The sequence below is a fragment of the Pseudopipra pipra genome, chromosome 3 (genome assembly GCF_036250125.1).
Source record: "Pseudopipra pipra isolate bDixPip1 chromosome 3, bDixPip1.hap1, whole genome shotgun sequence".
Taxonomy (NCBI): Eukaryota; Metazoa; Chordata; class Aves; order Passeriformes; family Pipridae; genus Pseudopipra; species Pseudopipra pipra.
In genome coordinates this window covers 92,408,966-92,435,184 of record NC_087551.1, presented here as the reverse complement: position 1 = coordinate 92,435,184, position 26,219 = coordinate 92,408,966, and the positions used below count along the sequence as shown (strand labels likewise).

The 26,219-nt window shown below is 39.2% G+C and overlaps 1 protein-coding gene and 1 long non-coding RNA gene across 11 annotated transcripts in view; one reads left to right on the top strand and one right to left on the bottom strand.

Annotated features, from left to right (window-relative positions):
• The window catches only part of LOC135412012 (uncharacterized), a 175,828-nt gene that overhangs the window by 2,605 nt on the left and 147,004 nt on the right, over nucleotides 1–26,219 (bottom strand). The window lies entirely within an intron of this gene.
• The window catches only part of MLIP (muscular LMNA interacting protein), a 105,195-nt gene continuing 81,484 nt past the window's right edge, over nucleotides 2,509–26,219 (top strand). For 3 of the 8 annotated variants that reach the window (XR_010429456.1, XM_064650331.1, XM_064650330.1), the window contains exon 1: nucleotides 2,510–2,709. Coding sequence is in view for 6 of the 8 variants with exons in the window: in XM_064650331.1 (XP_064506401.1) it covers nucleotides 2,647–2,709 (63 nt within the window). In the remaining 2 variants the exon portion in view is untranslated. Of the gene's footprint in view, nucleotides 2,710–26,219 lie in introns of all 8 variants that reach the window. The other 5 variants (XM_064650333.1, XM_064650329.1, XM_064650328.1 and 2 more) reach the window with 3 other exon arrangements.

The following is a 26,219-nucleotide window of genomic DNA, read 5'->3' as shown; positions in this document are numbered from 1 at the left end:
ATCTCTCCAGGGTCCTTATATAATTCAGGCTACAGAAGAGCCCTGCATCCAGTATTTCCTGGGCTCCCTGATTTAAGCATGTTGGCATGAAGTTTGGTGTCATACTCTCTTGCATTCACAACTTTTTTTTTTTTCCTGTTCCCATCTCCAGTGCAGTTTGCTTCAACTCCCTTGCAGTTGCACAGTCAGCAGCATGATGCATCCAGAATATAAATTTCCATTCATGAGAAGTGGAGCTTCTCAAGTGAATGCTATTAGATGCTTTTACAAGAATGCTAAGGGAAAACCTACTTGTGAAACTACATACACTCATCACCATCTTACGTTAAAATTATTTAGTACAGTCACTCCAATAGTCGCTTCCTTGGGTCTTTCTGTAGTGATCATCTTTGACATGGGTGAGCTGACACATGGAAACAGTATAAGACCCTGAAAGTAGAGACAATAAACATGATTGAAGATGAAGTTTTAGCGTAGTTAGGGTGAGTGCTTAGTAACACATGGCACAAATGCCAGATAAAAATCTGCCATTGCTTGCTTATATATCTCAAGTCCTGTATTGCTGCTTCATTGCGCTACTGACAGCCTGTTCCTTTAGGACATGGATATCTGCTCCCCAGCCTGAGGAGGGAGTGACTCTCTGGGAGCTGATGTTTGGAAGCCTGCTGCCAGCCAGGGTATCCCTGCCACTAGTGGGACAGGGCTGGGAGCACACCAAGCAGAAGCAGTTGAATGTGACCACCTGAGATGCTCCAGTCCTTGTCTGTGACTGAAAACTATTGCAAATGGACAGGTTAATGGGAGTGGAGGTGCTTCAGGTTTTTTCACCTCCCACAGGAATGGTCAGTAACAGTAAGCAGCAGTGTGATGTAAGCTGCAGTTTGGATCCCACTGAAGACCTCCTTTGAGGTCAGTAAGTGGTGCAAAGACATTATGCAAATTTCTTGCCTCAGGGATAAGTTTCAGCCTCACAGAAAAGATTTTGGAGATATGAACTTCTTATTACTGCTTGTCTTCTTGCTGAAGAGTAGAGAACTGCAGCTTTCCTCTGGGTATTATGTTGCTTACTTTAGTTCCTTTTATCCCAGCATTTCCAGGAGACACAGTGGGGTGTATTTTTACTTTCATGACATCAAGCTCACATTTATTCCCTCCACTATGGCAGCCCTTGCAGATTTGACTGGTTCTTTGCTTTTACTTTGCCACATTTACTCTTCTGCTGGCTGTCTTATTCTTCTGAAAAGAGAGGTAAAAGAAAAACTAAAGAAAAATAATTGTCACTGAAGTAACTTTTTCTTTGTTCTAAAGAATGTTTCAGAAAAGGTACAATCTCAGGTTTGAAGGGGGTGTTTGTCAGCTTTTCATATGTAAACTGTATAGACTGTAGGGGGTCAACTGGCTGCCTTTTCTTCCTATCTAAGGCTCTAAAGATTCCGTGAGTATTACATCTATCAAGAAACATGCAGAAAGGAGTGTGCCTAGTTTGGACTGTTGAAAAATGATAGATAAACAAGAGTTTCATATTATTTATTTGCCCTATGTGTTGATTTATTTATTTTACAGAGTCTTCTTTTACCGATGTATTGAGAGGAAGAGGTGGAAAGGATGTGTGTTTACTAAGATTTAGTGAGGTGCTTAAAATGCCAGCTTTACAGTTTTGTAACGAGCCACAGATTGACCAGAGAGCACATTATCGTTTAACAGAAGCAAACATTTTCTGTGTTATTCTGTGTTATCATGCTTCCCCTTCCCATGCTGGTGCATGCAGAACCAGCCTTGTGTGTGGATCGGTCCTTAGACAACATGAGCCCAGTTGATGTGGCAACAAAAGGGTGTGTTATATACCTTGGCATCCTTAGCAGGGACACTGAGAGGTTCCTCCAGTACTGCAGCTTCTAATATTGGCCTCCTGACCTTTTCACTTTGAACCAGAGCCAATTTATTGTTCTACAGTCCACTAACAGATTCCATAACCAGGTTCTATATGGCTATTAGTTCCATTTTAGATGTTCACTGTTCAATCCTTCATGGTACCTGCTGAAAATTTTGCAATGCTTTCTGCATTTTGAAAGTGCAAGATGTCATGTTCTGATATTAGAAAAGGAGACTACACTGCATGAGGGAATATGGAAATAGCTCAGTTCCAAACACTCAACAAGCAAAGACCAACAGTCATGCTAAAGCACCGTTTTAAAGTATTTTCCTGTATGCTTTCATGTCTACATAACAACATGTGGTGCCAGTTAATTATATTCATCATTTTACTTGCTTAATAATCTCTGTGAACACAAGTTAGTGCTACTGAGACATAGCTATTAATTTTCATGGACTTTTCTGGTATGAGCTTTTGGGGTCGAGGGGGCAAAGAGAGAGTGAATGGGGCCGGTAACCAAAATCCCTCCTGAACAATTTGCTGTGATACCAAACCAATGTTTATTGTTATCAGAGGCAGCTGTCTGCCCTTTCTTCACGCTTCTATTTGTGGATTTTCGTTGGCTATAATTGGAAACATGCGCTGACCAGAAATCACCACAGTGCTGCCTGATCCTTTTCTCTCCTAACTCCAAAAGTACAGGCATATCGAACATGTGGTCAGGTTGAATCACTTCTGCTCAGGATATTGAGTGGTTTTTATTCCCCTGGGAAATGGAGTTAGGAAAACATGAAAGCAAAGTCTCAGGAAGAGCAGCTTCAGAGGAAAAGCAAACGGTAAGATATACTGAGAAATGTTGATATTTTTATTTTTTTAAATTTAACTATTAGAAGAAAAAGGAAATAATCCATTGTACTTTACAGGAATATTTCCTGGCTTCCCTTAACCACTGACCTTAAAGATTAAAACTTCATGTATGCTGAATTAATTATGATGGTACATTTCTGTGGAAATCGTGGAAATTTGTGAATGCGTATGGTGTGCATGTGAAATGCAAAAACTGAAATCTATTTAAATACTGATTTGCCATCGTAACCCAAACTGATAGCTAATAGTCTGTGGTTCTCTTGTATTTTTCTTGAAGAACTATTTAATATCTTTGCACATTTTTTTCCATAACTTTAGATCAGTAAATAGCAGAAGAAATTGTTTGTGTTTGGAGTGAATCTGGAACTTGTTGAAAAGAGATGTGGCCAAAACAAATTATTAAGAGAAAGTGAAAACAGTCAAAACACAGTTTATTCCTAATTATTTTAGGCTTGCAATGCAGTTTATAATTTGCTTAACATTAACATGGTTATTTTCTTGATATCACAAAAAGAGCAGTTTATTCTTGACTTTGCAAAGGCTGTGAAGAAAGGTGGCCATCACTCTTGCTAAGAAACAAATTAGCGCTGAATTTTTTAGCACTTATCTTAAATACTAATGGCAGTTGTGTAGATTTTGTTTCTTAGTGGGCCAACATTTACTCCTGTTTAATCATAATGTTTGCCTCATTTAGCCTCAGTTAAGTGAGTCTTGGCAAGCTTGTGTGTTAGTTAACAATTTTAAGTACAATTTCACCAAGGCAAGGTGCACTGGGCAGGAAATAGGGAAAGTGCTGAAACTGAAAGTAATGACCTGCCCTTAAAGTACCTTTTCTTTTCTACAAAAAGAAGTATTTATCTAAAGAATAATATCTGAAAGATCATTGCTAAAGCTGCAGCATGAAGTTCTAGGAATATTATTTATTATTTTACTTGTTCATTTTCTAATTAATGGATTAATTCTTTAGACAGTGACCTCATGTTTAACTTTTGGTTGATATATAAAATATAAAGAAAACTCATCAAAATTAAAACAAGTGTAAAATCCACTTAAGCTTCAGAAAAACTCTCAAAGGAAATCTGTGAAATTTTTTTCTAGCTTATGCATAGAGAAAATATATGGCAATGTAATCAGCCAGTATGATTATCTAATTGCAGATTCATGCACAAGGAATTGAGCAGGCAACCTTAAGTAAGGCTTTTCCAAAATGCAGAGTGCTTCATTTGGAACCCTAATGATCTGCTGATGACTTTCTCTTTGTGCATCATTTGCTAATTTTAAGAATAGCAAAGTGGAGCAAACAGAGACCTCACTATTGGGAGCCACACTAACACCCATGTCAGGTCACACACTGTTCAGTAGTTTCAAAACTAAATCCTCCCAACATGTTGAGCTGAGAGAGTCCCTGTTAGCAGTGACAGGTCACATTCCTGCGGGTGCTCAGTGAGGGGGATGGAAGAGGCCCTGGCTCAGTGGGTTTCACAGCACTGTTGACTGGGGGAATGCTTTGGCCCTGTGCCAGTCCTCCTGCCCCTTTCCTTCTTCCCTTCCAGCTGAGCCCTAGTCTTTTCTCTGTTCCACCTCTCTCTCTTTGCCTGTTTAGTCTTAATGCCTTTCTTTCTATTTGCTAGATTGATTTCCCTGTGCCTCTACATTTTTTCCCTAGTTTTGTATCTCCTGGGCTTTTATTGATTCTTCCCCTTGTTACATGTGATCAGGTCAACTGACTGCATGAAGCAATGTCAGTTGTGATACAGATGCTATTTGTACATGTTATTGTTGATGTCTGTTCACATATTTAACTTCAGTAGAGCAAATACATGAAATATTTCATATTCCTGCTTCCACATCCTCTGCTACCTTTTTGCATTTCAGCTCAGTTACAAACTCACCGTTTAGCCACACTGGTGTCCTGATAAGTCTGCTTGTATTCCTGAATCGTGGACTGTCTTGCATGATTAAGAGGTTGCTTTCAAGGATGTGATGGCTTTCCCAAGCTCCTTGTGTTCTCAAGCTGCCTTCTATGGTATCCCACTTACCAGCTCCTGGATAAGCTGAAGTCAGCTTTCCTAAAGCTCAGGCTATGTGTTTGTCTTCCTCAGTCCCCCATAAGATCTTAGGCCTTGCTATTTTGCAGTCACTACAACCAAGCCTGCCACTGTGTAACATCCCCAGCCACTTCTTACTTGTTTCTGAATAACAGATCCAGCTGTGCATTACATTGGTTGGCCCATCCAGTGCCTGAATCAAGAAGTGTTCCTGACAATCTGCAAAAATTGTCTGGGTTGCTTGTTCCCTACCGTTTTGTTCTCTACAAGTGTCACAGAAGCCAAAGTCTCATGCAAAAAAAACCCAAGGTGTGCAATCCAGATACTTCCTTGAGTTGTTTAAAGAAGTTGTTGTGAGGAGCACTGCTCACTTCCTCACCACATCCGTGCTGTTTGTAGCCCAGCCCCACCATGATGTCAGCCTTGCTGACCTCTCCGCTGATCCTGACCCACAAGTCCTCCCCCAGCCCTGTTGTTCAACCTGTACAAAAGTTCTCCACATTTAAGCTGCTGCTTCACGCGGAGATTGTGTCTTACTTATTTTCCCCGTCTTTCTGAAGAGCCTGTGTCCCTTGCAGCACTATAGCCATGTGAGCTATCCCACAGCATCTCAGTTATTTCTACAATGTCATAGTTCTGTGACCTATGTATATTTATGTGTGTAAGACAAATCTTGGATTTGTCCGCCTTGTAACAAGTATTTCTAGCTATTTTTGAAAGAACAAAGTCTATGTCATCCTGAAAATATTCCGACTGTAGTGTGTCAATTAAATAGAGTCCAGTTCATGCTCAAAGTTTAACATCCACGGAAGACAACCTCATAGACAATTTAATGAACTGGTATTGTACCTTTACATTCACCGCTTACTGTGGATGAGATAAATAATATAAAATTCTCTGCCACTTCAGGCTATTTCACCATATTTATGACATTTATTGTTAAAGAATTCTTGTCCTTGCTTCCTGGAGGAAAACTCCTCGGTGGCCAGAATCCTGAAGAATCTTTGTGTGGAGCTGACTGTGGAAATAGAAGATAATGGAGGTCCCATTTTCTAATGGGAAAATAGAATGACTCACTATGAAATAGATTGGACTAAGCAGATGGACTCAATTTTCCTTTTCATAGTTTTGATAGCTCAGAAGGACAGAGTAATTCTAGAGTTTCCCTTTTGAAATGACGGCTCAGCTCAAAATAATCTGTTTTCATTCTGAAGTCCTCCTCCCTTAGTGCATATTGCCTCTGTTATTTGAATTAATTTTAATTATATTTCACACTTGTCTGTTTCCTATTTGATCTATTTTCTCCCCACAAATAAAGCACATAAATTATTGTGTTTAAAATAACGTCTACATTGACATGTTTAGCAGGGAACTTTCAATCTTTGTACTTTAGTTTGTAGTATGAGGGGTTTTTTACTTTCTTCATGCACTGAATAGCAATAAATAACAGTCCTATACAGAATATAAATTCAATCGAATATATGAATCAAAAAGAATGCCACGTACTCCTTGAAATGGCATTAAGGTTAGGTTTTGGATAAGAGGGCTGCAGGACGTCATTCAAGAAATTAGCTTTTGCTTTTCACAAACAAAGTGCGAATGCGGCTCATACAGAGCAAGGCAGTTCGGATCAAGCCCACCCAAGTGAAACAATGATTAATCTTTGTACACTGGTAGCAACATAAAGAGTCCTATCATTATAAGGTCTTCTCCATGGGAAACGTGGGAAGTAGAGACTCCTTGAAGAAGGCAGCCTGTTTCCTGAAGTTTGCCACCTAAGGGAGCCCAGACAGAATGGAGGATGGTGACTAATGAGGTGACAACTGTTGACTCCCTGGAAGGCAGGAGAGACCTCAACAAATCAGAGGACTGGGCAATCAGCAACCATATGAGGTTCAACAAGGGGAAGTGCCGGATTTTGCACGTGGGAAGGGGCAATCCTGAATGCATGTACAGACTGGGGAATGAGAGGCTGGAAAGCGGTGCCACAGAAAGGGACCTGGGAGTCTTGGTCAATGGCAAGTTGAATATGAGTCAGCAGTGCCCTGGCAGCCAGGAGGGCCAACTGTGTCCTGGAGTGCATCAGGCAAAGCATCACCAGCCGGTTGAGGGAGGTGATTGTTCCGCTCTTCTCTGCACTGGGGTGGCCTCGCCCTGAATATTGTGTGTAGTTTTGGGCACCACAATATCAGAAAGATATTAAGCTCTTAGTGAGTGTCCAAAGGAGGGCAATGAAGATGGTGAGGGGCCTTGAGGGGAAGCCGTATGAGGAGCAACTGAGGGTACGTGGTCTGTTCAGCCTGAAGAAGAGGAGACTGAGGGGAGACCTCATTGCAGTCTGTAACTTCCTTTTGAGGGGAAGAGGAGGGGCACATGCTGATCTGTTCTCTGTTGGCTAGTGACAGGACCCAAGGGAATGGCCTGAAGTTGTGTCAGGGGAGGTTTAGATTGAATATTAGAAAAAGGTTCTTCACCGAGAGGGTGTTTGGGTACTGGAACTGGCTCCCCAGAGAAGTGGTTATAGCACCGAGCCTGACAGAGTTCCAGAAGCATTTGGACAATGCTCTCAGGCACATGGTGTGACTCTTGGGAATGGTCCTGTGCAGGGCCAGGAGTTGGACTCAATGATCCTTATGGGTCCCTTCCACTCAGCATATTCTGAGTGGAATTCTGTGACTGGTCCTGCTTGCAGGTTTTGTTGTTGATTTAATGACATGTAAACCACGTGAGAAGTGAGTATGAGATGGGAAGGGTTGTTTGAAGAGCAGAAGATAAGAGGAGAGCTGGGTGGAGGCTGGTGAGAGTGGGCATGGCAGGAAGCACTGGGTACAGTCATGCCCCTGCAGAGACCCCTTCTATCAGATCATGCTCGCTCATGTGCTGGTGAGGGCTGGTGTCAGAGAGGTAGAGATGGCAGCACACCCTCTGGACTCAGGCTGTCCCTTCTTTCCCAGAAGCAGAACGCTGTGGCCAGTGCTCTGTGACACTGTCTCTGGGCATGCACCAGGCTCTCAGAGCAGCTACTACTTCCTGATGGCACTGTGGTGCTCAGCTTGGGCAGCCGCATGATCAGTGGTGGCTGGAGGACCAGCCAGAGAGACACAGTAAAACCTCCATGCAACAGAACAGGGAAGGGAGAGGAGCCAAGGGAAAAGCGAGTGTGTCTTTGTACAGATACAGGGAGTCTACACTTGGACAACAGGATCGTCCTTGGCAACAGCAGATATTTCTGTGGTTGAATAACAACAGAATAGCTGCCTCTGCCCATGGCTTTGGAGAGGAACTGTGCTTATGCCTATGTGACACACCAGTCTGTTAGCCTCTCCTCCTAGTGTCCACAAGTAAGCGCCCTTCCAGATCACTCCAGTGGGTGGGGGAAGCGAGCCTGGAAAAGTTGAGGTGGGAGGGATGGGATTGCTTCTCCAGGGAACAATTTGGATTGGAGTCTGTGAGAGAGGCAGGTCCGTAGTTCCTTGGGCATCAGGTGTCTGGTGTCCATGCAGGGCTCAGGGTCTGCATGCTCCTATGTGTCTGGCCAGGACAGTGGTGAGGTCACCTGGTCGTCTCTTTCTTTGGAGAGAGGAGGGCATAATCGCTGCATGTGAGGATGGCAGGGATTCAGAGATACAGCCCAGAGTGCGGAACATACAGGTGCTTCTGCGGGTTATGCAGTGTGAGAAAGCTGGAGGACTAACCAATACAAACTACTCCTCTCTGCCTGTTCTCTCACCTAGCAAAAGACAGGCTGGTGGCTGCTAAGCTGCCGATTTACATTCAGTTGAGAGGGTAAGGGTGAAAAGTGAAGTGAGATTTGTTGTTATTGTTGTTGTTGCTGAAGTCCCCTTTCTACACTGGTTTATTTTGTACTCTGACTTTTCTACTTCTCCCTCCTGTGAGAACACACCTACCCCCAAAAGAAACTCCTGAAGATAAGTTACCTGCCTGAATCCTTTCTTCACTTTGATAATTCAGTGCTGAAGTGTGAGTATCATATTCATCTCATGGCTCAGGAAACTAAATAACTGCAAATACTTTACTATAGAGTCAGAGAAGGTTTTATGTGTGTATACATTTAAATGATTCCTATTTATCCTAGAGGAAAGCTTTAGTTCTTGTTCTGGAGGTTGTATGTAACCTCCTCGGGGAGCTTTTGTCATGCTGCTAAGTTCAGCTGAGTTGACACACTTAAGGCATTTTGTGCTACTTTGTACCAAATTACATCAGCCTTGGCTAAAAGGGTTGCTCATGAGAGACACTTTCAAATGTCCCTGAGCTTTGAAGATCGGGACTGAGGCTTTGTATTAGCTACAGCAAGAAACTGGTAAGATCCTTGCTGCACATGGCTGAGACAGCCAGGAGATCAGCATTTCCTCTTGCATACCTAGAGTTGCATTCCTGCCTAGCTATGTGGAGGCATGGATTACTTCAGCGAGTGGTCACTGAGGAGGAAGGAATTAACTTGGAGGCTGCATGTAGCAGCATATTTTTGACAACACTGTTGATGTGAAATTAAACAGGACCAGAGCAAGTGGGAAGCACTGAATTCTGGTCTGCCCTTCTTTCTAATCCTGTCATGTAATGCAAGTGCAATAAGGCAAGAGCTACCTTTTTCTTTAATCTAAAGGTAATCTTACAGAGGCACTGCTGGAACACTTGAGTTAGGCTTTGGTTCATCAGTGGGAAAAGAGCTATCTTGGAGACATGATACCAGTGCACTTTTGAATGGAGGTTATGTGAAATACTACCAGCAATCTCATGCAGGAATTCAGAAGAGGAGGGCAGCAGATCCCTGCAAGGAATGTTATGGTAAAAGAGGCTTTTCATGAACAAGTAGTAATTGCATGTTTCAACATTTTGGTGTGAGGAAGTATAAGAGCTCCTATAACAGCTGAATCAGTTACTACCATAGAGTCATGCAGGGCAATTCAAGTGATTGAATTCTGGGGGAGTCAGCAAGGAAAAGAGTATTAGCATGGAGAGACAGCCCCTGCTGATGAATTAAAGCAGTTTTGAGAAATATTTCTAAGCACTGGAACTCTCTTAAATTCAGTTAAATGGAAAGATCGTTCTGTGGTATGGTATTGGTTTGATACTTGTGTATCTTGAGAGTTAGAATGAGTGAGAGACCATTTCCAGACATAAGTTTGGCTACAGAGACCATTATTGAGAAAAATCTTATTTCTTTCAAAAGATATTCCTCAGGAGTGTGTGAGTTGTCAGTGATACTTGTGAAGATGTTCACTGTCCATTGCTGCTGCTAACACTGAAATTTGGGATTAACACGAGGAAAAAATCCTTCATTAGAAGTGTAGGGCAGCACTGGAACAACCAGGAAGTTTGTGGACTATCCACTCTGGGAAATTTTCAGGACTTAACTGTATGAAGCTATGGCTGATTTGACCTTGCTTTGGCAGTAGTCTTACTTGGATCCATATGCTGGAGTGGATGACCTCTAGAGGTTCCAACCTAACAACATTTCTTTCATTTAATTTTGAAGCTGCAGTGCAGCATTTGTCATGAAACATGGTAATAGCTTTTTCCATCTGCAAATTTCTTTTAACACATTTAATATGTATACACAATAAGACTGCGCTTATCATTGACATCTCATACCAACATTTTAAACCTAATGCTTTCAACTCACTGTTCTTTGAATTCTGAAAACACTCAATAATACAGCAGTGGCATTAAATCTGTTGCTTTTATATGAATTCCTGGAAACAGACCTTGTTGTTGCTTAGCCCCAGACAGCAACTAAATAACACAGTCACAACCTCACCATCTCCTTCCCTGTCCTCTGCTGGGCAGGGGAATTAGAAAAAAAAAGAAAACTTTTGGGTTGATATAGGAACAGTTTAATAATTGAAACAAAATAAAATCATAATAGTAATTATAATTATAAAAATAAGATTAATAATAATGAAAAGGAGAAAGAGAGAGGAATAAAACCTAACAAAGACATGATGCACAATACAGTCGCTCACCACCTGCTGACCAATGCCCAGCCTGTCCCTAAACAGCAATCAGCTCCTCCCAAACAGCTCTTCCCAGTTTATATACTGAGCACGATGTTCTGCAATATGGAATATCCTTTTGGCCAGTTTGGGTCAGCTCTCCTGGCCATTCTCTCTCCCAGCTTCTTGTGTACCTGCTCACTGGCAGAGCATGGGACACTGAAAACTCCTTGATTTGGTAAGCACTGCTTAGGAAAAACTAAAACATCAGTGCTACTAGGAAGAACCATGTCCCAGCTGAAACCAGGACAAGCTACTTGACAATGAACAGAATAAAAAGAGAGAGGTGATTAATGAAAGAGATAAAGAAGGTGGATGTTAACTGAGCTGGACTTGGAGGACAACATGCATGTGGTGTCCCACCCTTAAGAGGAGGGGAGCACCCAAGGTTGAGAGATGCCTGTGGTGAAAAAGGAAAGACAAAAGTTAGGGTCCACAATAACTTACAGTTTTATTAGTAAGTTATACACACAGCATAGAAACTGGTATGTTAGTCCCTTATAGCATAAACACACTGCAGTGGATTTTGAATAAGGAGTAGGGTGAAAGAAAAGAGAGAAATTAAAGAGAGAGAAATTAGGGAGAGGGAGAGAGGAAGAAAAGAGAAAGATCAGCAGTCCTGACTCCAGCATCAATCCAGCTCATGGGATGTCCAGGGTCCTGGGATGCATGCGCACTTGGACTTTGTGGGGGTACCTTTTCATAGATAATTTTTCCCCATCCTGGGTCTAAGCTTTTCCCTTTCTATGCAAATTAGTTATCATATGCAGTTCATTCTTCTCAACTTTCTGAAAATGTGTTGGAGGGCTTTGGGGTTCTTCGGTAGTTGTGGTCCCCCTCTACTGGGTTGGCCTTTGGTCAGCAGTCCATGCCTGCTTTTAGACCTCATTGCTGCACTTGTGCTCTACTATCTTGTGCTTATCTCCAGAAGCCAGAACAAGGATGTTTATCCCAGAAAAGTGCTGCCCTACCTCTGTATGGCCCCCTTCTCCAGTCACATCCTGTTATTTCTCACAGCATGTTCTTACCAACAGTCCTTAGGTGTCTCCATTGCTATCAGTGACTATCTGATGTTGCTGTTTGAGACTTACACATCAGCCTCTTACCTTCTGGGTTTCTACAGTGTTACCATATTAGCTTTGTGTGGACTATGAAACGCATAACATTTCAGTTTGTTTTGCCCTTTCCTGGGAACACAATTAGATTTTTTTTTAAAGGCTGGTAATGATTGCTTCGCAAAATAAATTTCCTGAATGCATTTTAGACATTGAGTGTGAACACTTTAAGCACTAACTTACCCAGAAAAAACCAAGTCTTTAAAATAAAATGGTTGAGGTATCAGGGTGTCGGTTTTTCTGCTTGTTGGTTTTTCATTCTCTTTTTATAAAAAATATGGTCATATAATATACTGTTGATTATAAAAGGAACTCCAAATAATACATCAAGTCTCTCTCAAGTGGTGTTTGGTTATTTTCAGCTCTTCTTGAGGAGAAGATTCCTTTGGATGAGAAGTGGGAGTAGGGTAGCTTATATTTCACTTTTTTAAATATATAGTCTGCTGCACTGATGTTAGCAAAGATGGGTTTAAAAAACTACCTATGTGTGGAATGGGTTTGTGCTGCAGACAAACAACGAGGCACTGGTGAGTACCTACCACTTCCTAACAGGATGTTAAATGGGGCAATGCCTGGTGGTCCTTAATTTCTAGGACCATGCAAAACCTTTGCTTTCTGTTGCTTCTCCTTTAGAGGTGAACTCTACCTTAACCATCAGTTCTGTGTATCAAGGCGACAGAGCTGCAGCTCTTAATCAAATATGATGGTCATGCAGGAAACCTTTCTGCATTTAGTACTTCATTTTTGAGAATTAACTGGTAGCTTTTTCCAAGGGACTGATGGTGACTTGTAGTACATACTGCAAAATACTTTCTGATAGCATTTTTACTATACTAATACCTTCCTGATAATGAAGATCCATTGTTGAAGAAAAGGGACAAAAACAGATTTGCTGAACGTCGGTGAAAATTTAATTTTGCTCAACAGCTTTTAGTTTGTTCAGGATTCTGAAAAGTGGAGAGTAACAGGTTGAAGCTTTTTATATCCTAAATTGTATGCAAATTAATGTATTCATACACCAGAACTGACATATATACAGAAATCCCCCCAAAAATTTCACATATCTCTATGAGACTGAAATTGAATCATTGCCATTCTGTCCTTGTCTCTTTCATGTTTCCTATCTTGATCTTGAAGAACATTTGGAAATCCAATCTGGGAAAATTATAATATTTTTTTAAATGTTATGTTTTTAACTTATGTGAAATGGAATCAATTGAATTCACTTTAACAGTTTAAAATTGAAGATTCAGGGAAGAGCCATCAAATTTTTTTCCCCTGTTGAATAGCTTTAAAATTGTTTTCATCAAAATTCCATGCATCTCATAACAAGTCACTGACAGCACGTTTATCACCATTTTACTGCTTCTTACAAATACAGCTGTTACTGATGATTTTATATAACAAGCATGTTAAAAAAATCTTTAGATTTTTCAGCCTCAGGCAAGAACTAAGTAGTTTAATATTCTTCTTTAGTAAATGCACCTTGAAATGTATCCAGATCAAAACCCAAATATCAACTGAGCTGTGATAATCAGAGATAGTAGTTCTTAGCAAAGCTCCAAAGCCAAAACTCAGCTTTCAGTCTGAGACAACAAAAGTGAAATGCAAAGCATTTGTATTTGAAATTCTGGCAGAGAAAAGGACGTGATTTGTCTTTCTCTCTGTTTTTATTTAGCAGCTGTTTCCACTAATGTGATGGAATGGATCTCAGTAGAAAATACAGCAGCTTTCCTTATAGCAATGTTATTTACAATCTATTAGGCAAACTGCCACTGTTATTTACATATTAAAATAAATCCGAAGAAACTGTCCGTGGTTTATTTGTCAGGAGAGAAGTAGGTCAATCTAACAGGAAAGATTTTTTTAAAATTTTATTTTATTTTTAATAGTAATGTATCCTAGTTTATAGTATCTTTTTCTGAGAAAGAAAGTGTACATGCTGAAGGAGTACAGTGATAAATGATTATGCAACGAAGTCAACCTTCAGTTCCTCCACATTTTCTAAGGAGTAGAAGTCAGGTCTGAGGGGCTCCAACCTTCCAATGACTTGTGGTGACACAGTGCTGCACTGTGTGATGGATTGCCTGGGGTTTTCAGGGGCTCCAGTGCACTTTAAAGTTTGGAAAATAGGATTACCAGAGCACATTTAATTTTCACTTTGTTTTATTTGCTTAGTTTTATTTGTAAGTGTTATGATATAACTGTTATTAACAGGATTACAGGCTATTTCTTTCTTCATAAATGGTGATTTTTCTTAGGAATCACCATGACCAATCAGGACAAGGTGTGATCAGAATAAAAGAGTAGTTACCCTTAGTGTCTTATAAGTAAAATATGGTAAAATAAAACCTATTTTTCATCCCTCTGTTTCCAATTGAATATTTTTGCATTTTTTCAGAATATGTGCTCCCTGACATATGCAGAAAATCTAAGTCAAATGGTTAAGATGTACAGAGAAGAGGAAAGTTGGCATTTTCACCCTTCCACACAATGCCAGTCAAAGAGACGAGTCCAGAAAATGATTCTGCATACTGCAAAGTGCTCTCAGAAATTACTCACTGGCAGAAAGGGGCGTGTGTGGCACTCTCAAAATTACTAGGGACCAGTTAAAGCAGTTTCTTAAAACCACCTACATTTGTGGATATTAGTAATTTTAAGAAGTAGAAATGATCAGACCACTTGACTTCCTAGGAACACTGTATCACTGCCTCTCTGAAGTGCTCGAGTACAGCAGATATGAGCGTCATGTAAAAGTATGGAAAAAATTTTCGTGATGCTCTGTGCAGTGTAGGTTTTTGGGAGGGGTGTGAGACTGGGCATTGCAGTATTAGGATGTTCTTTGACACAGGCTAATGTGGATTTTCAGAATATACTATGGTGTAACAATATTACATACTCCTTATAATTCAGAATTTATTTGAAATGTTGCCCCAGTATTCTGGAAGCACCTCTTTTCTGGTTTTATGCTTGACTTTCTTGGTAGGAAATGCTATTAAGAACAGAACTATTTATATGCTCTTATTTTTGTTGTGTATTGTGGATATCTTGTAAAACATTATTTGTCCATTAAAATGTAAATTAGAATATTCCAATTAATGTTCCCGAGTTCTGTTTTTGTTACTGTTTCTCATACAAAATCTTACAGATTTAGATTTTTGTTCATTAATGATGAAGGAGAAAGTTAAAACATTGCCTTCTTTCAGACTCCTTAAACAAGAACAATTTGTTCCAATAAAGGAAATAGTGGCTTTTGCATAAAACATAAACCAGTAGTTATCTCACTGAGCTATCTCAGGGTAGCAATGACCCTGAGTTCAGTTGAATGGAGCATGACCCACACCAAGGTTGTGGGTTCTATCCCTGTACTACAGAGGTAGTCTTATATTGTAGCTACCTTATTTTTATATCTGTGAGAGGGTACAATTTCTAAATAGATATCCAGCAGCTTACGTGGGTAGTCCAAGAATTTATCAAATATTCATTTCATGTAAATGATTTAGAGGGCTAGTCACTGACATAAAATATACTTAAGTCCCTTCAGAAGCAGATAGCCAGTTTCAATCAATGTCTGAGTGAGCAGATGATGATTTTCTAGTAAATCTCTAGTTACTTACATGTGTATGACTTCTTGCATATAGACTATATTGTGTAAAGTAATGATTTGTGTGGTATGTCTGAAACACTGCCCTATAGTAGAACAGATGCCAAAGCATGAAGAACAGTATTTTTTATTTGCAGGTGTGGGACATGCAGGTATAGGACAAATTTGCAGCATAAAGTGTGAAGGAAGCTGATAAGCTGTTTTGTGAACCAGCTTACTTTTGAAGCAGAATGCAAAGGTATTTAAAGCATTATTGGATGTTTCTGAGTTTAGTGAACCAGGTTTTGCTCCCAAAAGAAGAGACCAGAACTTTTTCAGAGTGTCGCTGTGTTTGCTTCTGAAAGAATTGGGATGTTCTGGGAAGTGTCATAGCCACATATTCTTTTTTTTCATCTGAGTGGTAGAAGAAATTGGGAGAGTCATTATAGTGCTCCAGCTTATTGAATGTAAGATGAGGCAGATAATATTCAGATTCAAAATGCTTGTTTTTGAAATGAGTGGAGATTCTAAATCATCACATAAGTATTAATAATATTTGCATCATCTTTAGCATTACTAATATTGTAATTTTGTATGATGTATGTTGCAAATTCACCCACAAATCATCTGCATCAGATCCTCTTAGCTCAAGGTTAGGAGCAAACATGTAACCAATGACTGCTCCTCTGCAGAACACAACACACATGCTATTGTATTCTAAATTCCCCATATAAATTCTGTGTAAATGTCTTTCAAGTCAAGTTCAGTTGTTTATTTCAAACTTCTGTTTAATATACAGAAAAGCATGAATTCAAGTGATCTTGAAACAATCTTCAGAAGACTGTAAACAGCTCATCTTTTCGTATCTAATTTATGACTAAACATCACAATGTTTTTTATATTTTTGAATTCAATAAATAGTTCTCTAATTAAATGTGTGTAATTTAAAAAATGTAAATTTCATGAACAAAGTTATTGCCATAAATTACAATTTATGTTTGTTTTTGTGCTGGAAAATTAGGCATGCTTTAAAGCAGTTTTAATGAAGTTTTAAAACTGTAATTATATCGTAAGTTTTTCTTTGTTTTCTTTGCTGTTGCTTTCATTTTAAAGGAATGAACATATGTGACAGAAAAAGTGTCAGAAAGTACATTTATATCTGTTAGTTGTGTGTTGAAATCAGTTATTTAGAAAATTATTTAAATGACTTGCTAGGTATGTGGAATAGCAAGTACTCAGAGTATTTGGAACTGCTAGTCCATGAAGAAATCAAAAAGTACTTTATAACATTTAAATATAGATATGGAACAACAAATTATTTCTCAGTGAAGTTCATTTGCACCAGCCTGTTACAGGTGTTCATTATGTTATCACCTCTTAAGTTCATATTTTTGATCCATTAATGTGATGTTTCATCCCTCTCTGTCCTCCTCCTCCTGCTGAGTAGCAACGCTCTGCTGTCGGAAACGCCTCTGGCTCCTGGTTTTGTAATGCAGCGTCTCTGTTTTTCCTGAGCACCGCGTCTTGCCTGTCAGGAGATGTAGGTCTGTGATACCTGAACGGTATATCTCAGTCTGGCTCTAGGTGTGAGATGAGCACCTTGATGCTGAGCTGAGCCAAGGCAGTAACACCTTTGGATAACAATAGTGGTAGCATAGGTACCTAAGGGCATTTTAGTCCCCGGATTTAGGCATGTGTAGGTTTACAGATGCTAAAAGAGGAGTAGGTGTTGAAAAGCTGAACCTAGGAGCACTTTTGAGGCACAAGTGCTGTTTTGAATTGCTAAATTGGTTTTGGTGGAGAGCTTCAGCACTTCATTGTTTCCTGAAGTAATGGGAGGTAACTAAATCATTTTACTCTTTGATGCATAGGTCAGTAAAATCAGTGCTGCAGGGAAAAGTACTGGTGAAGTAAAAAGTGGGGTGAATCCTGGGGGGTCTTTGCACTCAGTGATGCTGTGGCAAAATGTGAAAATTGCAGTGTTGGTAGCTCAGTTAATCTGGTTGAAGTCCCAAGCATGTGGTGCGCACCACAGATATTTTTAGTACTGCTCTGCAGATCACAGACATAATTGTAATGCACACATCAGATAAGACTTAAGAAGAAAGCTGATACTAAGACAGGAGAGGCAGGGAGTCCTAAAAATCATTATAAGAAAGTGGAGAAAAAGTAATAGTAGTCAGAAATGGGACAAATGAAAGAAAAGGAAAAAAAGATAATTACTTTTGAAAAATGAAGATGGTGGGAGTGAGAATTAAGTAAGTGTGAATTAAAAAGTTCAAGAAAGATGGGAATAGAGACAGAGAACAGAAAATAGGGGATGTGTTGGACTGAATATTCAGCGACCTTATCCTTTTAATAATTGATTTGTGAATAGCTGCATTTTATTGATCAATCTAGTATTTCCATCATTTGCACCTTATATTAAGTTTTCTCACACTTCTGGTAAATACTTGCATAGAATTCACAGATTACTTGTGAGAACACCTGGAGGTAGCTTGCGAACATGTAGCAGAAACTCCTTCTGCTAATGTCTTTATAACAAACTTTCACATTGATGAAGTGATTCTCCCAAAATCTGTTAATTCCCTACTAGATATTTATAAGCCTCTTGCACGAGAAAGTTTAGTTGTGCTTTTTCACAAATTGCAGGATAAGGGATTTTGATAAGGAGACCAAAACCTTCCTGCTGTTGCATTTTGCTTGCTTTGTCAGCACAGCTTTCCACGTGGGTTGATACTATGGAAAACTTTTCCTTCTGTACAAACAAGTTTTGCCATTGGTTTCCATACCTGAGCCTAGCTGAACTGTAAACAAGATATCCCTCCTTTCCCTCCGGCACTTCATATAAAGCACTTGACTGCACTTGTAACTCAGTCTTAACCAAAGGTTTTTGTGTTGATCTATAGAAATTGATAGAGATAGATATAAAGAAGACTTTTATATCAAAGGACTGCCATATAACTAGAAGGTATATTTCTACTCAGAAAGCTGGGAGTGATACTTTGCATCATATCTTCAAGTGAGAATGCTTTAGCTCTTTGCTTGATTTATTTTGCTGTTATTATTTCCATGGTTAATATCTCTCCAGCACCTGCAGACAATCCTGCTTTGTTGCTGTTATTTCAGTAACAAGGTTGCCTTCTCACTCGACAGCACTAGGCAATATGTCACATTTTTGGCTGACCTCTTGTTCTCCTGTGTTTACAGGATTGTGTGGCACTCTTGCTTGCTGCACTCTGGGCACATGAGGCAGCTGCTGTGCTCCAGCCTGGCAGGAGCTTTGGGCATGATAACAGCTTTGCAGAGGTATTCAGTCTCACGGTCGGTTCTCTATTTAAGTCTAGAGATAACCTCAGATTTTTTCAGCATTAGGAAGCCTGAAGTAATGTCAGATAACATAAATTAGGTTGTGCGGTTGCCCTGGTTGTTTGTGGGATCTTACAAGGTTATATTTTGGTTCCTTTGTTTTCATTTCTGTTGTTTTCTGTCACTTACAGGAACAACAGATTGACTGCTATTAGTCTTTAATTTCTGACATATTATTTACTTTTTTGGCATCTGGTTACCAGCCTATTCCTATCTGATAAATATTTATTGGGGCTGCGACTTTGTGTGGATCTATGCACTCACTTCATTAGTAGCGCTCTGCTGGTTTTGTTTGGATTGCTTCTGTTTGGATTTAATATCCGTAGGGATCGGAGTTTCCAGCTGAAAAATTTGATAACTCCATGACTATGATTGTTGTAAGCACTGTGTGACTGGCTGCTAGTACTGAGAAGAATGTAAGCACAGACAATATTTCTCACTAGGAAAAGCACTCACTGTTATTTGCTCGTGCTTGGCTTCACGTGGCTCCTTTTCTACAAATGCAGCCAGTTTTGATTATACACTATTCTGTTTTGATTAAAAAAAAAACCCCAGCAACAAGGCCCAAATCCCTGCAACTTCAAATATTTTTCTAAAGCTTACCACCACTGAACACAGGTTTGCTGGCCAGCTGGCTTGCATACTGGAATAGTCCTGTTCCTGTCTATTCTTGTGGCCTTTCTATATAGGCTTGGCTGCAATAAACACAGGCAAAATTTGAGGGAACCCCCCCAACTTTGGCTATGGTTTGGGGTTTTTTTAAAGTATTTTCTTATAAACTCTTGTAATTATTTCTGAGTTTTAGCAGCATTTGAACATTCCTGTGAGAGGTCTGTGTCTATTTCTACCCAGTTTTAAAATAACATTATACTGGAAGATAACAGCAATTAATTGCTCTCTGGATTAGTATGGCATGAAAGGAATGGTAGTTAGGGCAAAATATTTTTAGGACTCTTGTGCTTATTTGGATTTTTTACTTTTTTTTTTCTTTTTTTTTTTTTTTCTGTAGACTTGGTTTAAAAGTATTTAAAAGAGATTGTCTTAGCTTAATATGACAATTTTTCTTCCCTAACATACATTCCACAGTCATCTGGGAGAAGTATTTAATATGAAAAACAGGCATCTATTTCAGCTTGTCATAAGAGTTCAGATTTGGTTATGCATAACAGTCACTGCTGAAATACAGTAGTTAATCTGATGGCTAATTTTAAAGGAAAGGAAGAGAGGGTGTTGGGAGGGGGAGCCAAGAAGCCAAAAAAGAGTATGTCATATGTGAAATATTTTTTATCAGAAACAGGCCAGAGCCTATTTTGTTTGCAATGTTAGCTCACCACTGAGCTCCAGGTTATTATTGGGAAATCCCCATGTATCTGATTATTCGGAAAATAGTTGCAGGTGTTTAAGAAGAGAGTTTTGAGCAATGTTTGGTGTTTCACTGCCTTGAAACAAAGGGACAGGGACAATGTAGTAGAAAGAAGCTTTATAAAAAGCAGCCTTATCTCTTACTGGTTTTGTTCTCCCCTAACAGGATGGAGGTAAAAATTCAATTAGCAGCATTAGTCACAGTCTTAAGATTTGAGTTCCCCAGAAAAACACTCTGCAGTTAAGTTCTGCTGCTATTCTTAGCAATTTTTCAACCTTGCCCAAAAGGATGGAAGATGAGACCACTGCTGATGAGTAACATTGATGACAAACAGAATAGATAATGTCAAGTAGGTGTTCCACTCTAATGCTAGCAGTCATCACCAGTAATACTGAAATAATGTATCAGGAATAGAGGACTGAACCAAGCAGAAGTGTTTTAAAGTAATATTGTTAAAGCAGGCACGGTGATAACTTGCTTTTTATCTTTGTGTTTTGGGTGTTTTCTGGTGTAAAACTGAGGCTTAACCTGCATTTGTTAATCCCGGAAAAAAATGTATGCATGAGGTGGGGTTATAATATTCCTTGCTTTGCTCACCGCTGTAAGAAAAGTTTTGGCAATATTAGGTCAGAAATAAGAATGGATGTACTGACTGAATTGGAGGTCCATCTAACTCGATGTCCTGTCCCTGACTGTTACCTGCAGTTCATGTTTATTAAAAAAAAAGATATAGTGAAAAGGATAGATATTCCTGTGCCTTCCTGTTCCTCCTGGCCTTAGTGTAAATGAGTGGACTGTTCACCATGGATGTATTTTCTTGGGTTTTGATCTGTTTTTCTTTTTACCATCTGGAATTTCCTGAGGCAGAGTTTCATAATAATTATGTGTTATATGAAACCCTACCACTTCTGATTGTAAGATAAATTCATGTGGTGCCTCACAGCAATTTTGGTCTTATACTAAGAATCCATGACATACTTACCTTTATAAATATCTGCTTTTTTATACAATATTACAGTATAGGCATGGTCTTGTCTGAGATACCACTGGCTCATGTTTACAGGGAATCTTGTGCATGAATGGTTCAATCAGTGACGCTTAGACAGGATTCACATCCCCTCTTTGAGATGCCTATAATGTATATGTGAGTAAGAACTAATCTGAGTTTCTTTTACAGTCAATTAAAAAAAAAACAAGAACAGAAATTGTAGAGTATGATTAATCTGATCTATATTAAACATTTACCTTTGAGTAGGATGAACTACATCCTAGAAGTGCTGATTTCTCTCTATTGCATATAAAGAAAACAAAACGTAGATGTAGATTTCTATTCTGGACACCTTTGCATTTGGTCAGGTGAATATTGCTCTTGGTGAGGTCATTCACTAGGGAAGAAGAAATATAGATAATACTGGGAAACAGCTGTGCTTTAGGAAATCGTTCACCAGATAATAGGCTAGTAAAGTGTATTTTACTTGCTGTCCTCCCTCAGACACCTATTGGGCAGGTGGTGTCTAGAGTCTTTGGGCAGTAGATAAGGTACTTTTGCAGTAGAGAAAGAAATGGCAAGGAAATTTTATCCAATTAATACTCTTAAAACCTTTTATTTTTTCTTAGTGCCTGACATCATGGTGTGCCCACATTTTTTTTCCTCGTGAAATTGTCTGTAACCTCAAGAGAGCCCATCCCTTGGATGATGTGTTTCATTTGGACTGTAAAAAGAGTTCCCACAGTGTGTCTTAAAAGGTCACCCAGAACATTTTGATTCATGCTATCTCTTTTCTGTTTGGCAGCTAGCACAAGGGAGGAAAAGAGAACACACAAAAAAAAGCAAGGCAAGGTGAAAAAACCACTTTGCTCCTTTAACTAAACAAGGTGGCAGGTAAATGTTATCCTCACAAGCACAGGGTGCACAGTGGGTTGAAGAATAAGAGATGATCCCAGGGCCAAGGGAAGAGGACAGTTGGTTTCTGCATCTGGGAGATAGTGATCCTCCGCTTCCAAGTGCCTTGGCGGTGTGCCTTTAGCTTGCTATCTTAAATCCATTCCAAAAATTTGATCTGCCCTATGGCTGATGAATCTGTTGCTACCATGCTGCACATTGGCACAAACATACTGCCTTGCAATTGATGTTGCCTTTTTGATGTCAAGTCTTTCCTGATCCTGGTGCCAAATTCATAGCATTTGATTCCACTAGGCAATTGGAAATTATACTTTAATTTTAACCATTTTCCAATAGGAAAATATGAGAGAAAAATTTATTCAAAGACGTAAACCATTTTAGACTGAACCAATAAATAAGCATTCAAGAACCTCTAACATTTGATTTACCCTGGTTTTGCAGTTTCTGTAACTAACAGCAAATGACATTTAATTCCTGGTTGTGCTTTCTGGCATTTTAGTGTTTTGCGTTCTTCAAAACAAACAAGGAGGACATTCAGACCCATTTCTTGATTATTCTGGCATTTCAGCATTCCTTCCCACAGAAATCTCAGGTGCCAGCATGAGATTTCGATACAGAAATTGTAAAGAAACTATCAGAGTACCATTTTAAGTTTATTTAATACCTATGCTATGAATTTTGAATATGGAAGGCAAGCTATAGGTGTTTGAGACCCACAGGAGTTTTCAATACTTTACTTGCAAGTCTTCAGGAATAACTGAAGAGATGAGCATGGGGAGACCCCAAGTTATAGTCGTTTTTCCCCTGCTGATTTAGAGTCTGCTCTTGCTCCAATTACCTGATTTTCAGTCCCTAAAATCAGAAATTTAGGTATTCTTATTTTAGATAACAGGGCTAATCAATAGGCTGTGATTCACCTCTCCTGAATTTAGACAGCTGCATTTACATCTGAAGAGGTTGTCTAGACTCTGTTGCAGTCACTAGGTGGAAATTGGGATTTCTCAGGCATTATTCTCTGATGCAGTTCAGATGCCTATCTTATGGTGAAATATGTCAGTGAAATGTATCATTCTCTAAGTGCCTATTCTCACTCCTTTGACCATAATGGAGCCTTGAACAAGCTTAAATGTAGATTTAGTAAATACTTACATTTTCTTAATTATCTGTACAGGAAATGTCAATTTAACTCTGCAGAAACTTAGATTTTTCATAATATTGTAATGCCATTTTATTGTCTTTCAAATTATTTAATTCATTGCTCAGAGTCATCTTTGGTGTGGAACAGAGGTATCAGCAGACACATGAAAATTTTAGATGTGAAGTTCAAGATATACAAAAGCGAAAATGCGGAGAAAATGTTGACTCAAATCTGGGCAAAGTCCCAAGAAAGAGCCATTGACATTCCTACTCCCTTGGAAAGTGTTAGGCTATTTTAAGAGCCACTCTTTTTAATTGATAACATAGGGGATTCCAGTCTGAATGAGTACTTTCAGCATGTTAAGTATGTCAGGCATTTATCATCTTATACATTCTTGTCTTTCTTTCATGTTTTCTGAAGCCATTCTTTCACACAACATGTTTTAATATTCTACTATGTCCTAAATACTCTTTCTGGTACAATTGGCAAGCTAATAAGGCTCTGTTCATGTTTCTCACTTGAATAATAAAGGATTGAATTATTAGGAAAGCATTCAATTTGTACTGTTAATTATGTGGATTTAAGTACATCAGTTTCCATGTTTAATAACCATAACCCCTTTCTGTTAGGGAATGTTGCCATTTAGACATCACTACTGTAGTGGGATTGACCCACACAGCTTGTAGGTTCCTTTATTGAATTATCAAAGAGAATAATCCTAGAAGGTTACTCTTCTTGCTGTGTTTGTGAATTCAGGATAGTCTTTGTCATTTAGTAGTTACTAGTCAGGGAAAAAAAAACTGTGAAAGGACATCACACGTCCTAAAGAGAGGGCAATCACCCCATCAAGAGAAAAACTGACTGTGATAAAAGTAGCTATCTGTATTCTTGGAAACTCTATTGTGTTTTGGGAACATAGAATTAAGAAATGTGGAGAAAAAAATCTTTATACTCATGGGATAATTTACATATACTCAATAGGTGCTTTTCGCCCAGTATTAATTTGTCAGAAGGAAATTCAAGGTATTTAACTAGTATGTATTCACTGATGAAACCAGTCAATGCATTTGCCTTCAAATAATCAAGGAAAGCTTCACTTGAACTCCACAGAACTTTTCTACACCTTTGTCACGAAAGTGCAGACAAAAATATGTGGAAATGTCCCACTTCCATTGCTTGAATTTTGCTTAACTTCATAGTGTATATACCCTGTTGAATATGAATGGAAATAATAAAATTATGCAGGAACCCTGCAAAATTTCTTACAAGAATTTACTGGAATTACAGCAGTAGAGGAGCCAGTTGATTGTTCTCATTTGGTTTTCATTGCTCTTAGAAAATATAATAATGCAGAAAAATTCAGTTCTGGAAAAAAACCAACCTTGCCGTATTAAATCTATACAGAAAGAGCAGCTTTTCTTATTTAAGCTAGAGTAACTTTACAAAGGACACTCTGTCTACAAATAAAGAAGGACATTTATTTGTAAGAAAGGAGAGGATTTTATCTCATTTGATAAATCTTACTAATACACATAGTCATGTCGTGCTGCATCACCAAGTGTGATGTACTCAGCAACTAAAAAAATCAAACGTGTTATATGCAAGGATAAGCTAAAGTGTGACAAGGCTATGGACACATAGTGAGACAGACAGAAATGAAATCCATTATATTTATCAAAGATATCGACCATGGTACCCATAGCAGGTGAACCCACTTAGTACCTGTATAACTGAATCAGATACTCTGCCTCGTTGCACCTGGCCTTGGATTAATCTAATGTCCTTCATGTTTGTACTATTTGTGTTTGTACTATTCTACATTACCTAACAAAAAGCAAAAATCTGGACAATTTCATTAAGGAGACAGAGCACATCACCTCTAGACAAGGAGTCAGGCTGGAAAAGACATGGGAAGGGAGCTGCTGTTTCTCTCAGTCACACTGCTCGCTGGATTACAGCCTCTGCCAATCAAACTGGCTCAACTGAGCACTTATAATAAAATAAAAAATATCCACACTTATTTAATTCACAGATCCAAAAGAATGTCTTGGAAGGACATCTTAATTTTTGTCTGCCTTCCCATCCTGATCCTTGTGAACAAAATGGTTTAACATGATGCATGCTACTGGTGAAAAGTAGGGATAGCTGGGACAAAAGTCCCTAACCTTTTCTGATGTCAATGGAAAGCAGCCATGTGCTCTGCAGGGTGGTGGTATTGGTGGTGTACATGACTTCCCAGAGTGCTGAAAGCCTTCCCAGCATGGTCTTTCCCAAGCAGAGCTCATGCATTTAAATCCTTGCCTTCAGTGATGATCGATTCAACATTACAGGAGTGGAGACAATATCCATGTAAGGGGGAAAAACACATCAGTCAATCCACAGCCATATCAGTTTTGATAGTTAAAGCCAAGCTGTAAGTAAATAAGCATTCACACGGCAGCTGCACATACGGTCCCTGGTGGCTGTGTTTGCAAATTAATTCTTTAGACAGACATATAGGTTAATGAACTTGGCCATCGTGTTTTTAAAGGAGATTCATAAGCATGTAAAGTCTCCTGACAATGCTTTCAGAGATAGGGAAGATGAAAATGGCACCAAGTGCTACAGAATAGCCTAGGCTGTGTGAACAGCTTTCTGCTACTCAGTACCACAGCCCTTCCTCTGCACAGTGCATAAAGAACAGCTGGGTCAGGTAGGAATGTACAAGCATTTATCTCAAGTTTTCTCAGTGACAAGAGGTACTGAACATGTCCACTATCTGTTGTTTGCCAGCAGGCAGAAGCACTTGGTGCTGTCATATCAGAGCATCATATGTTCATTGACTGGCTTACTGTAGGGTTGGGTTGCTCTTCTCCCCACCTTGAATGGGTATTATAAATTCTATTTAGAATTCTATCCTAAAGATCCTGTAAACCTTAAGATAAAAGGTAACATATCAGTAGTGAG